General features: G+C 39.8%; 2 protein-coding genes across 2 annotated transcripts; one reads left to right on the top strand and one right to left on the bottom strand.

Annotated features, from left to right (window-relative positions):
- The first annotated feature begins 2,204 nt into the window (after positions 1 to 2,204).
- Positions 2,205 to 6,359, top strand: odc1 (ornithine decarboxylase 1). The gene is made up of 11 exons (XM_088291688.1): positions 2,205 to 2,365; positions 3,139 to 3,291; positions 3,392 to 3,519; positions 3,624 to 3,797; positions 3,880 to 4,052; positions 4,147 to 4,363; positions 4,694 to 4,777; positions 4,861 to 5,023; positions 5,125 to 5,240; positions 5,321 to 5,535; positions 5,617 to 6,359. The coding sequence occupies exons 3-11, from the start codon at positions 3,427 to 3,429 to the stop codon at positions 5,750 to 5,752; spliced, it is 1,371 nt and encodes a 456-aa protein (XP_088147814.1). The 5' UTR covers positions 2,205 to 2,365; positions 3,139 to 3,291; positions 3,392 to 3,426; the 3' UTR covers positions 5,753 to 6,359.
- Positions 6,360 to 7,270: 911 nt separating this feature from the next.
- LOC148343434 (G protein-coupled receptor family C group 6 member A-like) lies at positions 7,271 to 13,066 on the bottom strand. Its single transcript, XM_088307360.1, has 6 exons — positions 12,873 to 13,066; positions 12,492 to 12,801; positions 10,449 to 11,264; positions 9,169 to 9,381; positions 8,967 to 9,090; positions 7,271 to 8,276 (listed from the first exon to the last, which is right to left on the bottom strand). The coding sequence occupies exons 1-6, from the start codon at positions 13,034 to 13,036 to the stop codon at positions 7,354 to 7,356; spliced, it is 2,550 nt and encodes an 849-aa protein (XP_088163486.1). The 5' UTR covers positions 13,037 to 13,066; the 3' UTR covers positions 7,271 to 7,353.
- Between the last annotated feature and the right edge of the window lie 542 nt (positions 13,067 to 13,608).

Genomic DNA, 13,608 nt, shown 5'->3' with positions numbered 1-13,608 from the left:
TTCCTTCTCATTATGTTTCTGCTCCCATCATTTGGACACAAGTTGGTCATGAGTTTATCTCTTTTCAAGTCGAATGTGAGGCTCACCACTGCTTTCTTTTTTCTGTCTTTCCTTGTTTTTTTAAATATTAAACAAATATTAGAGCAGTTTTTCTCATTTGCTTGCATTTATGTCTCCTTGGACTTCACATTGGTCACTTCAGGCAGCCTACATCCAAATGCTCACTACCTGATATCCACTCCTGACTTGTATATATATTCTAAATAAATTATATCTGCTTGGGAATTAGGGCCTGTGAAAAAAAAATCCTTCCCACATCAATGCCACAAATTTAAAATATTTCCTATGACTCAAGTTGTTCATAGACGCCTAAATATTGCCTGGTGGAATAACGCAGATATTGTTCAATGGTATGGAGCACAGACTATGGTTGTCATGTGCCAGGTGCACACGGTTGACAGCTTGCTATCTGAGTCCTTGTGTGACCTTCCTTAATCTCATCAGACTGGTCAAGAACCTTTACAGTAAGTGAGAATGAGCTCTTGACATCCTGCTGTCAGTCAGAGTCAGCAGCAGGCTTCAGACTGCCCAGTAAATCAGAGAAACCCAGATTAACACGTGAAGAGCAAATTGGCTTGCATTTAACCACGATCGAGCGGCACAGTGGTTGACCGGTTAGCACGATGGCCTCACAGTGCAGAGGTGCGGGGTCGATTCCGGCTCCGGCCTTCCTGAGTGGCGTTTGCATGCTCTCCCCGTGCCTGCATGGGTTTCCTCTGGGTCCTCTGGTTTCCTCCCACATTCCAAAAAACACACATAGTAGGTTAATTCAACACTCTAAATTGGCTCTAGGAGTGAGTGTTAGAGTCAAATCATGCGCTATCAAAAAATGGTACTAGTCCAACAATTAGTGTTCTGTTTTGGTGGAAAGAGTAATGGTCTAACTATGTTTTGTTGCAGAGGAACTGTACCAAATAAGTCGGAAAAGTCAAACCTCTGAATTTCTTCACTACTGCAAATTTTAATCACAAAAAAATACATTTATTAAAGTACTTCACTCTGAGTTACTCTACAGATTAGAAAAAATACATACTGTTTGCTTGATAAGTGTCTTGCTCTTTGTATCTAACCAGTGTCACCAAGCAAATGCAAATTACCAGGGAATAAACCCAAAACTAACTAAATTAACTTGCACGGTCATTTTATCTTCAAGAAGGAAATTGTTCATAGAAAGACTCAATAACTGATCAAAATTAGTTCCAATATCTTCTTTAATTTTCTGGAGTTCAGGAAATTGTAAAAGTCAGATAAATCTGGGTTAGCTTTCTTATCTTAGCCAAGACCCGCATTCAAAATGAATGCAGCCAGAAAAAACAAAGTCCTAAAATGTAGCCCTCACAATTTATACTCTCCCTGACACTACACAGTTTCTTATGTCATGTTGGTTGAATTCTATCTTCCTCTCCCGGTCCAACATCCTCATGTGGTCTCTGGTGTTGTCCAGCATCCTGCAACCTTCCTTGTCATTTGTGTGGGTGTGTAAGGGTGTCCTCGGATAAAATCTCCAATTGTGTCTTTATCAGTTGGTGCCACTACAGAGCGTTTTGAGTGTGTTGTGCAAGTCGCATGTCAAATTTGTTGTGTTTTTAGCTTTACTGTGTGTGTGGCAAGTGTGCGTTGTCTTTGTAGCACAAAGAGAAGTGCTAACCACTGTATGTGTAGGTGGGGCAAAGTAGAGTGCAGATCATAAATAATCCTCACAACTCACCACATCCAAATTGAGTAATATATATGCATATGGAGAATAATATAAAACACAATTACTTGTCATTACTGTGCACGTTAGCCTACTACAAGTTTCATTCGATAAATACTTAACACCTGGAATAGGTATGAACCTGCTAATGTTTATGATCATCTTGCCACATAAATGTTTATTATAATGCTTAAAATATAATCATTCACCACAAAATTGATTTTCCTGTACAGACAAGAAAGTCGAAACGTGCATACGTTGACAAATTCAGAAGAAAACACGATTATCTCCGCCGGATAAAGCCTGCTACAATAAAAAGAATGTATATGATTGCTAACGGTGGTTCTCTTGTCTTCTTCGTCCACCATGTTGATGGGGGACAAGTCCAAACCGGTTCTTACGTGGATGGGAGGCCGGTTTCAGCTGGCTACGTTGCCGTAGCAACGAGCTCCCTATAAATGCAGGACGGGACGTCCACTGCGTCCACTTCAGTTTCAGCCAAGTACCGGAGGAGTATCGCAAGCGGCGGCTCCATTGTCTAGAGAAAACCGTTTTTTACACCCCAGCGCGTGAGTCTAATGGACAAACTCTTTGTAAATGCTTTTTAAGGTAAGACGTCCATTTTTTTTATGGTGGAGTCGTGCATCGTGTTTTACAGAATTTTTAGCTAGCTGAACTAGTGAGAATGAATGGCCCTAACACCCCCTGTGGTGTACGTTTTTTTTGCTGTTAAATTTTGACGGCCAATTTAAATATAAAACGGCATTTAACTTGAGTATTGATTACCACGCAATGTAGGCTTCAAGTAACAGTTAGTGGTTGTAGGCAGTTCGTTTCTTGCTCGTTTGTCGTCTTGTGAACGCACATTGCTAACTAGCCGCCTTGCGTTAACATGATGACAATTGATTTAATTCTCGCCAACATTTTGTAAATCGTGCTATATGAGTCACGCCTAAGATCAGCTCGCGTGTTCAGTCGACAGTCGCCTCATGGCATGGAAAACGGAACCGGCAAACTGACGTTTACGTAATTCCTTCGGCTTCCATTAGTCGTTTTTGACGTCGTTCATATAAAATGAAGGCGTATCTTCTTGCCGATTGGAGGGATTCGATTCTGGGCGGGGCCTCTTCTCAATAGATTTTTGTGCGCGTGTGTGTGCATATGGTGTCAAGTTCTACTGACTCAGTAAAGTTGTTTTAAATTTTTTTCCAATGCAACGTTGCACAACTCATAAAACATTTGTTGGCCTTTTTAGGATAATGTCTATTTGGTATAACACATAGTCATATATTTGATTTTAAAAACTACATGCACTGAAAGTTCTCTTTTCCCTTTCAAGAAAGTGCTGCAATAATTGTAATGCCCTTTTCTTCTCTTATCAGAATCATCACTCCAGGAGAACACACTCTGTCTGCTCAACAGGCCCTGGCCTTGAGGCTTATTTAAAGGGGTTTAACTTCACTGGTGAGCCACCTTGGATCTCCTGCACCTGAGGAACTGATTTAAAAAAAAAATTCCATCTCTTTTGTATCCAAGTAAGTGCCGCACTAGCTCTTTCCTTTACCCTGTGTCTATTTTGTCACAGCTCAGTAATCAGTATATAATTAACTACCTATCATTGCTACTCTCTTCTAGTTTCTGAGTGACGATTTAAAGGGCTTTCTGCAACCATGAATAGTACAGAGTTTGATTTCTCATTCCTTGAGGAGGGCTTTTCTGCCAAGGATATTGTAGAGCAGAAGATCAACGAATCATCCATGACGGTAAATAAGAAATTCCTGTACTGGCTTTAAGGAAAGGCAATATGTTCTGCTGCGCTTCGATTTTATGACGGATGTGTGCCAAACCATTTTACTCCATCTTGCAGGACGACAGGGATGCCTTCTATGTGTGTGACCTGGGGGATGTCTTGAAGAAGCACTTGCGCTGGGCAAGGGCACTTCCTCGCGTCTCTCCTTTCTATGCCGTCAAGTGCAATGACAGCCGGGTTGTTGTAATGACACTGGCCTCACTGGGAGCTGGTTTTGACTGTGCAAGCAAGGTGATTATTGGGGGAAAAATGTGGCTTGCTCTTCATGGCACAATTGAAAGCTAATGGCTGCTTTTGCATGTTATCCCTCCAGACTGAGATTCATCTTGTTCAGTCTCTGGGAGTGGATCCAGGCAGAATAATCTACGCAAACCCTTGCAAACAGGTCTCTCAGATCAAGTATGCTTCTGCCCACGGGGTCCAGATGATGACCTTTGACAGTGAAATGGAGCTGATGAAAGTGGCTCGCTGTCATAACAATGCTAAGTAGGGCTTTTCTGTCAATAGTCCTAATCATAAAAGACTTTGCCAAATGTTCTGTAATTAGTCCTGCCTGAACTCCTTGTGCTTCGTTTTCCAGGCTAGTGTTGCGTATTGCCACAGACGACTCCAAGGCAGTTTGCCGCCTGAGTATCAAGTTTGGGGCCCAACTTAAAGCTTGTCGGGGCCTTCTGGAGAGGGCCAAGGAATTGGGGCTGGATGTGATCGGTGTCAGCTTCCATGTTGGCAGTGGTTGCACTGATGCAGAGGCCTACAAGCAGGCTATTGCAGATGCCCGCTGTGTCTTTGATATGGGGGTGAGTGAAGATTATGTCATACACTAACTTGATATACCTGCACAGACTCATGAGGTCCAAGTAGTATCAATAGTTGTAGTTGGTGTACAAATGTTTTCGTCATACTGGAGGATATCAGCTCTTGTTTTTTTTTTTTCTTTTTTTTTTTTTTGCCAAATGAGAGGAGCCTCTCTGTTTTAGTGCACTGCTACAAGAAGTTAAATGAAATCAGTTGCTAACATGACCTTTTGAAAAGGCTGCAGTATTAAGTCTTTATGTGGCCTTTGTTGATTCCATTCATTGTGCCCAATGAAGTGTATGATTTTATTAAAATGAACTACTTCTGATTAGCTTGATCTGGGCTTCTGCATGAACCTTTTGGACATCGGAGGGGGTTTTCCTGGTTCAGAAGATGCAGAGCTCAAATTTGAAGAGGTATTGTTTTGTTTACTTGGTATAAGTTCTTGTTCAATTCCTGCTTTGCCTCAGACTTTTCTTTTTTATTTTCCACTATGTAGATCACCGCAGTAATCAACCCAGCTCTGGATAAATATTTCCCTGCTGAAAGTGGTGTGAGGATCATTGCTGAACCTGGTCGCTTTTATGTGGCCTCTGCTTACACCCTGGTTGTCAACATTATTGCTAAAAAGGTCCTCATAGATGATGAGTCAGCCTATGACGGTAAGGCCAATTTTGTTTTTGGAAATGCAGTGCTATTTCTGATAAGTGATGAAATTGAGATCTTTAGTTTTTTGTCTTTTTTCATTTTGCGTTCATGGCAGAGGAAGATGAAGGGATCAGTGACAGAAGCCTCATGTACTATGTCAATGATGGAGTGTATGGCTCCTTCAACTGCATTCTGTATGACCATGCTCATTGTCTGCCAACCTTACACAAGGTAAGTTGAAAAATCAACTTGATGACTGGGAAGAAGAGGGCACATTAGTGGTTTTTAACTCCTCCTCTATCCTTCTGTAGAAGCCCAAGCCAGATGAGGCCATGTATCCCTGCAGTATTTGGGGCCCAACATGCGATGGCCTTGATCGTATCGTGGAGCAGTGCAACCTGCCTGACATGCATGTGGGCGATTGGCTGCTCTTTGAGAATATGGGTGCCTACACTGTAGCCGCTTCTTCTACGTTCAATGGCTTTCAGAAGCCCGACATTTACTACGTCATTTCGCGGCCTGCTTGGTTAGTACAAGTCATGCAAGCGCTGTGTTGAATGTTCTGTGCCGATGCTCATTTTATCTGTTGTCACTGTTTTGGTTTTAGGCAACTTGTACAGCAGATCTGCTCCCAGGGCCTGCCGGTTCCCGTGGAATCATGCATGTTTGATGTTCCAGCCTGCTGCGGAAGAGAGAGCAATTTGGAGATTCCCTCTAAGGCCCCTCAGGCCCATGTGGTTTAAAGACGACATAATTCACAACAATAGAACATGCATTATTTGCCTTTTATTACAGGAGCAGCTTTTTGTTGTTTTTTTTTGTCATGTGACGGATCTCGGCCAGTTTCTTGGAGAAGGAGAGAGGTATATTGTTGCATGCATTTCTGTGTTCTGTGTGGAAGCTAATAATTTTCCATTAGCTGGTGGGCTAAATGCTTTCATTCAAGAATGGCTGCTATAATGTATGTTGAATGTTTCCATTGTCTCAATTTCACGGAACCCTTGATTTAAATGTGGAAAATGAACATATTGTCTGACTGTTCATGATGTAATTGCTTATTCGGGAAAATATTTGTATCCATCAAACTCCTTGCTGAAACTGTTCATTTTCATGAAGGTCATGTTATACTGTAGGGTGCACCCTGCTCAAACCAAATCTTATCAATTAACATTCATCCACAGGGCCTCAAAAGACAATACTGCCTCTCTCCTCGTTTAATTTTGTGGTTGTATCCTCGAGAAAGCAGAACATGTGGGTTGTAAAAGAGATGGGATTGCAATTTCATGATGCTTTCCTATGGAAACGTTAGCAAGTTTTGTATTTTTTTTAATAAAGTGGTGCAGAACTGAATTATCGCTCAATCTTTTACCGCCTGATGGCCATTTAGATCTGAAGCTGAAAACCAGTCAGGCATTTGCACAATGGTTCGACACCACCATCTTGTGGTTTCAGAGGGTCCAAATGTTTAAATAAGACATTTAAATGTCATGGCGTTATTATTTAACTTTTTCGCTGCCATTGACGGATATGTACGTCAGAAAATGCATTTTTTTTTTAACCTGGGCTGGCAGTGAATGAGTCAATGTTGCCATTCACTTCACAGTACTTCTTGAATACAGTTGATGCTCGTAAACAAAACTAACATTCTACAAATTCTTTGACGATTTACTGTCTTGCGTAATCATTTGTACAGAAACTGAATCATTGCATTGGTCGTAGACATCCACAACATATCCTCTCTGTAAAACTTGCATACATAGACCGCTGATAACAATGTAGTTGGATCTTAGTGAACATGGTTCCCTTATGTGGTCTAAAAACGAAGGGCCAAAGGTACCGTTAGGAGGAGGATGACTGCATTTACAGTATAGGATTATCGTATCGCTGACTTTACTATATTAGTTGCATGAAATCACTTGAATCTGCAAAAAATACACTTGAAAATGTTATGTAATGTTGCCATTGATAAGACACTTTTAGTGGCTCGACAGATTTTTTTTATTTTATTTTATAAAAACAAACTCTTGACCCAGGTCTGGACAAAATTATGGTACCCTCAAAGGAATTATCCAGCTGTTTTTCACTAACAAACTCAGTTTATATATTTCTTTGGTCAAGAAACTAATATTGGTCGTTTTTTTAATCCATTCATTTTGGAGAAGTTAGGAAATAAGTGACGACTTGGAAAAACGCCAATTTGAGGAATATGGCCATGCCACCCTCCGCTCTCCAAAAAAGGTGATCAAAATTCATGTGGACTTCAACATATCAAAAAGATTAACCTCTCTGTGTCTTATTTATGAGAATTCAGTTTGTTTTATTTCCTTAACAGAGGTTAACGGGATCATTTAACCACAGAGATCCCTTTCCTCTCATAATGCTTCCGAATATATTCAACAATGGCTTTCTCATCATTAATTTCCTTCTTAAACACCATAATGTAACACTTGGGTGCCAAGTGACAACAAAGGATGCTATAGCTAGAAATGAGAATGGCAGCGCTCTCAATGGCTGGTTTGTATGCCCCAAACAAATTGATATAGATGGGAATGAAGAGGATCCAAATGATCAAATACAGCAGCATACTAACAGTGATTAAACTCGCATTTTTATACACATCCGGCAACTGCTTCCCTTTGAATGCAAACAGGAAACAAATAAGGGCCAATAGTGCATTGTAGGCTAACATAGCGATGAAAAATTCAGTGGAGCCTTTATGACACTGCAACAGGATGGTCCTGTTTAAACTCTTCCATGTCGGCGACGGAGGGTAAAGGCAGAGCCACGGCACACACAGAGCCAGCTGGATCCCGGAAACCACGGCCACGACAGCCACTGGCTGGTTGACCTTGTTGAGACAGGACTTTGTCTTCAAGTCAAACATAAAACCTACTAAGATTTGGAGCAGGTTTGCAAGAATACAGGAGATACATAAAGAAAAGGCTATTCCAAAGAGCGGCATGCCAATCATGCAGGAGGCCGCGGAGGGTTTCCCCGGAAAGCTAAACGTGACGCAGAAGCACGCTAGCAAAGAAAAGAGCTCCAAAAAGCACAAGTGGCCTCCCACAGCCTTCACAATGGGGGTGCCACGATGGATCGCAAACAAGACTGCAAACACAAGTGTTAAAATAATGCCCACGCCTTTCAAAAAACACAACATGATAATGAAAGGATCTGACCAGCCCAGGAAGTCAATTTTTTTCTCCAAACATCCATTTCTCTGTGGCGATGAATACTCATTGTCTCTGCAACGTTTACACTCTGCGCCTGAAGGAGCAAATGCATTTATTATCAACAAGTATTGGACAATTGAATTGTTCACTCAATATAAAAATATTACATTGATATATTTATTATCTTAAATAGTTTACTATTAAAGTTACAAAATCAACCATGTGGAAATGCTTAAAAAAAAAATCTAATCCATGATCTGTGTGAGTTACGACTTTGAAAAACTGAATATTCTATTTAGGATCATCCACATATCAGAATACATATCATTTTGAAGTGAAGTGTCGATGAAAACGATTATCACCACAGAGTAGGGAGAAATGTATGCATGTTTCAGTGATAGAAAATTATGCCCACCCTTTAAAAAAAAAAAAACAACACGATATTGAGCAGCATAGGTGCTTACTGACAAAAAGCTGGTTTTGCTGTATTTTACGAATATGCACACGGCCCAGGTTATAAAATAGTAGATATGTATCTATGAAATATATTATACATAATAAATCCACAAATATGATATACATATTCATCTTTTTTTATTATTGATAATTTATTTATAATTATATCATGCAATATTGTTTGCAAACAATTCGTTCGTACCTAGTTTCTAAAAAGCCGATGAGAATCTGTATTTTATCAATAGAAATTGAAAAAAAAAAAAAGGATATAGGACATGAACATGTTACGCATCAACACCTATTCCAAGCATGATATTAGAATTCTTACCTTGTCCCGCAGAATATTCTCCTTCAGCACATGGAACACAATCATTACAGCATTGCAACTGTACGTTCTGTTTCTTTAATTCTTGTCCAGGTTCGCAGGTTTTAGAGCAATTGTAAAGAGTCAACTGTTTGAGAACGCAAATGAATCAGAACGCAGCGCATCGATTCATGATTTTGACTCATGATAAAAGATTCAAGGTTACCTTCACACTTTGCATTTTTCGCACAATATCCTGTGGGAGCACGATATTTCCATTTGGCCAATATTCGCCAATGATTTTGATGCGTTCATCTCTTGTCTCGGCCGTAGTGTCCCAATATAATATGTCATATCCTAAACTGGGGTCGCCATTAATATCAAAAAAGATATGGGTCGTTTCCACAGTGAAGTTGACTTTCTTTATTTCCATTAGAAGCTATGGAGACAAAAAATAATTTAAGTAAGTAGATGGGCATCAATATATAGAGAGATATTTGTAAGGTGTTGAATATTATATACTTACTTAATATTTTATATATATATATGTATATATTTAATTACAGAAAGTAATATATATTCAAATATTTACAATCAATACTGCATACACGTAGGTCTCATCCATTTAATTTCGTTTACTTCTCATCTTACTATTTCCTTCAAAGTAAAGACTATGGATCGAAGAGGCAAAATGGCCGCCCCCAAGATGGATAAAAATAGATGGACTTTATTTCTAAATTCATTTTCCACAAATGAAACATTAACCACAACGCTGTGTTCAGACTACTCGGGGTCGCATAGAACATATTATTGTAAAGAAAATGTTTGACTTGACTTCTCCTTTAAGAACTCCCTGACCAGTTTTCTATTTGTTTTTCTTGACATACTTGTTTCAGGAATAGTTTGGACAGACATGAGGGCATCGGCATTTGACAGCTAATGAATGAAGCCCAATTTCGACCCAACAGTAGCGTTGCTGTTTTTGTATGCATGTCATTCCCTGGCCCACAGCTCCCCGATTGCAAAATTGCTACCGAGCAATAATTTTGTGTACCAAACTGCGGTTCAGCACCAGTTTTGAAAACTATATAGCGATCACACTGTTGTAGCGTGTAATACATTTTACGCTATCCATGGCGGGTTTTTCAAAACAGGATCCGTTCTAGACAAACCCTGCTACCAATGATGGACAAATTAAGCTTCATGAAGCACCTAATTTTTGACTCCTGTAGATGTAAAAAAAAAAAAAAAAAAAAAGCTATGCTCTGCGTATAAAATCTTCAACCCTTAAACTGTCAAATGGTGATGTCATCCATGATGTCTCTGTCCCATTAGATATCTCACTTGGAAATTATTTTGTAGCCTCCGTCTGACTGATGTCCTTTTAATAATGAGATCCAAATTGCTAATTTTCTCAAGATTTATAAAACAAGACTTGTGAGTGATACATCCTTTAGCATGTCAGGTTGAACAATAAAGTCGAGCCATTTGAAAATTTGATATTACCTCCAGGGCTGTGAAGTCAGCGTGATGTTTACATCTTTGATGGTCGCATTCCAGCAATCGTCTGAGCCCCTCAACAATGACTTGGACAGCTAAGTAAATATTATACGTTTCTTCCTCGTCCAAATGACTGGCCAGGCATTTTAGGTCCATGCATTGACCTGTCTCCTGGATGCTATTTGTTAATATGCAGTTGACGCCTCTGTCTTCCCCTGACCAATTTGAACAAAGTGAGTAATGAGTCAGGTGATGATCAAGGATGGCGTTTGTTGTTCCGTTGAACATTGACAATACATAGTCTTTAAATCCAGGCACTGCATTCCTCTTGGAGTTGAATCCAAATACCTGCCCAGCCATCTCAATACCAGGCAACGTAGCGAGCATTGTTGCGGTGGACCAGGAATCACTCGCAATCCACGTTCTGTTCAGCTTGTGTTGAATAGCAGCCTCCATTATAATATCAACATTGGAACCCTTGGTGAAAATCACAATGGCCTCAGCAGTGGATTTATTCACCGTGTCCACAAGACCCGCCAGCTTCTTATGGGTTTCAGAATTGTTCTTGGAAAAGTAACCAGGCAGAATGTCCACAAATTCAACGCAGACGTCCTTTAACTTCATGAAGTTTTGTGAAAGGCGATCGCTGCCGTACTTCCCATACTCATCGTCACTTCCTACGATGGCCACCGTTTTCCAGTTGAACTGCTTCACCAGCTCAGCAATGGCATATGTCTGATATTCATCACTTGATATTGTTCGCAGAAAAGTGGGGAACATCAACTTCCTGCTGAGCACCTCGCTGGTTGATGCGTAGCTAATCTGCGTCATGCAAGAATATGCCTTGTTAGTCGCTTTTGCTCGGCAACGGCGATAGCCTTTAATAGGGCAAGCGATTCAAAATGAGTCCAAAATTTACTGCATACATTTGACTTTTAAGCTCACGTGTCAATTTCAACAGCTTGGGGCCCTGCACACCATTTTATGTGTATCTACTACCCTAACCTTACCAAAATTGCAAGTTGTCTTCTTTTTTTCAATTTCAAAGAGTGCTCCCAAACCACTATTAAAAATGAATTGGACAATAGTTGAAAAAAATGATTTCACACTTTCACAAGTCACGGTCCTCTGAGGGAAATCATAACCGCAACGTGGCGCGCAACAGCAATCAGTTTAACACCTCTGCTTTAAGGCCATAAAGTCATGTGACTTCTTCTTGCTAATCTGTAAAAAACATAATGATGATCATGAAAAAGCTTCATGAAATTAAAACAAAAACAATGCCAATTATCTGGGAAAAATATTACATTGTCTTGTACATCAAGTATAATCTGTGTGTACACACTTTGAATGAAATGCCACATTCGATAACATTTTGTATTTTTGAACAATACTGTATTTTATCAATATCAAAAAAAATTTCATCATTATCGGGTATAGGTTTTTTGTATAGTAGCTTGCGCTCGTACTCAGTCTGAAAAACAAACCACGTACCGGATTTTGCAACAACAACCAAACATGGTTGTTTGACTCATAAAAAGCAAACCAGAGTCCCTGGCTAAAAATATGGAATCACCAAAACAGGAGCATGATCATTTAAATGTTTAATTTTGGGAGGAAAAGGGCAAATCACAGATGTTCCACAGACCAAAAACAAAAACAAAATGACGTTCAAAATGCCACCATTCTGAAAAGGGAAGCTTGACCGATACATAGGAATGCTGATGCCGAGAAAATTATTCCAATCTATTTTGAAATGTCAAATAAAATGCTGGAGGGGCTAAACTGGGGCTACACAGATTTCAGCCTTGGTGAAACACCATCCCTGGTGATGCTTTAGTTTTTTTCAACTCTTGCTGAAAATTGTTACTTGCTTTAAAAAAAAAAAAAAGTGTTTCTTGGCATTGCTTTGGTGAAACATCTGCGATTCGGCTTTATTTCTCCAAAATGAAACATTTAAAAGATCATCCGCCAGGAGCTGTGAATCAAGTCATATTCTGAGATCTCACTCGTATGAGCAAAATAGTTTAAAATAAAATCAAGACTAACCTGGGGAACTGACGACAGCGCGACAATCCGTGACACCGCAATTGAGACCTCAGAGAACCTCTCACCAATAACTGCCATCACTTTAGGCTGCACCAACTGAGCATTTGGTGGTCGAAAACACTTTTGAGTATCTGACCTTCTGTCCTTCATGAGCTCAAGAGCGGCCCTGATGGCTAAGGTGACATCTCCGCATGTGTCGTAGATGTGGTAGCCCAACTTGATGTGAGGAAGAAGTCTTGGCGTGCGTTGGTTCACTTCTCTAATAGCATATATCATCAATTGAGTTTGTAGAAAAATTTGGTAGTTATAGCTGAAATATATGAGAACACAGATATACACATTACAAATGACGCACTCACATTTCGAGAAGGTTGCACTTACTGGCTACAGGAGACAGGTCCAGGTATTGTGGTTCTGTTAGTTTGCAAGTGAACTGGGAAAAGTCCTCCAATAATGATGTCACCTGGAAGGTATGCATTTAGCATACTGTTCTCTTCTGATCTGAGCACAGCCATTACACTCACAAATACACCAAAGAAGAACATTATTGTAGATAACTGAAAGATCTACATGGGCTTCCCTCTCCAAAGTATGAACAGAATTTAGGACAAAAGGACTTATACAGTATCGCAACTTCCCCTCATGGTAAGTCAGCCATGATCTTTTGTGTTGTCACGCAATGCAGAAGTGAAATAATAGCTCTCTAAAGTACAGGTGTCAAACTCAAGGCCCAGGGGGCAGATCCGGCCCACCACATTATAATTATTTGCATCAACTTCAGGTTTCTCACAAATATAGCAAATTGTCTTCACTTTTATAAATGTTGAGATATTTCAAGCATTTTTGAATACCAATCCCTCTAAAAAAAAAAATACAAAACAACTTTATTTGTTTCGCGCATTTCAAAGCAGTTTAAGCTGTAACAAAGTGCTTCACGCAGAGTAAAACACAAAGAAGCAAAAATTCAATATTTTTACTGACCTCTGAGTTCAAAAGTAAATATTCATGAATTTGTTGTGTATGTATGTAATATGAGGCGATCATACATTTATTTGGGTCCAACGTGATAATGAATTGATTGAAACCATAACTATGATGTGGCTCGCCACAGGGGGTT

This window comes from Idiotropiscis lumnitzeri, chromosome 1 (genome assembly GCF_059441095.1).
Source record: "Idiotropiscis lumnitzeri isolate Australia: NSW breed Sydney's pygmy pipehorse chromosome 1, RoL_Ilum_1.0, whole genome shotgun sequence".
Lineage (NCBI taxonomy): Eukaryota > Metazoa > Chordata > Actinopteri > Syngnathiformes > Syngnathidae > Idiotropiscis > Idiotropiscis lumnitzeri.
Note: the sequence above shows the minus strand (reverse complement) of the source record. Positions and strands in the feature narration are given on the sequence as shown.

What these genes read in the sequence shown, in the direction of transcription:
- odc1 (XM_088291688.1), top strand. Translation starts at nt 3,427, where the DNA reads ATGAATAGTACAGAGTTTGATTTCTCATTCCTTGAGGAGGGCTTTTCT. An exon ending in GTTTTGACTGTGCAAGCAAG is followed by an intron (nt 3,798 to 3,879) that starts GTGATTATTGGG and finishes TTATCCCTCCAG; the next exon opens with ACTGAGATTCATCTTGTTCA. An exon ending in CGCTGTCATAACAATGCTAA is followed by an intron (nt 4,053 to 4,146) that starts GTAGGGCTTTTC and finishes TTCGTTTTCCAG; the next exon opens with GCTAGTGTTGCGTATTGCCA.
- LOC148343434 (XM_088307360.1), bottom strand. Translation starts at nt 13,036, where the DNA reads ATGTTCTTCTTTGGTGTATTTGTGAGTGTAATGGCTGTGCTCAGATCA. An exon ending in CTGACTTCACAGCCCTGGAG is followed by an intron (nt 9,382 to 10,448) that starts GTAATATCAAAT and finishes TTGTCTCCATAG; the next exon opens with CTTCTAATGGAAATAAAGAA. An exon ending in GAAAAATGCAAAGTGTGAAG is followed by an intron (nt 9,091 to 9,168) that starts GTAACCTTGAAT and finishes GTTCTCAAACAG; the next exon opens with TTGACTCTTTACAATTGCTC.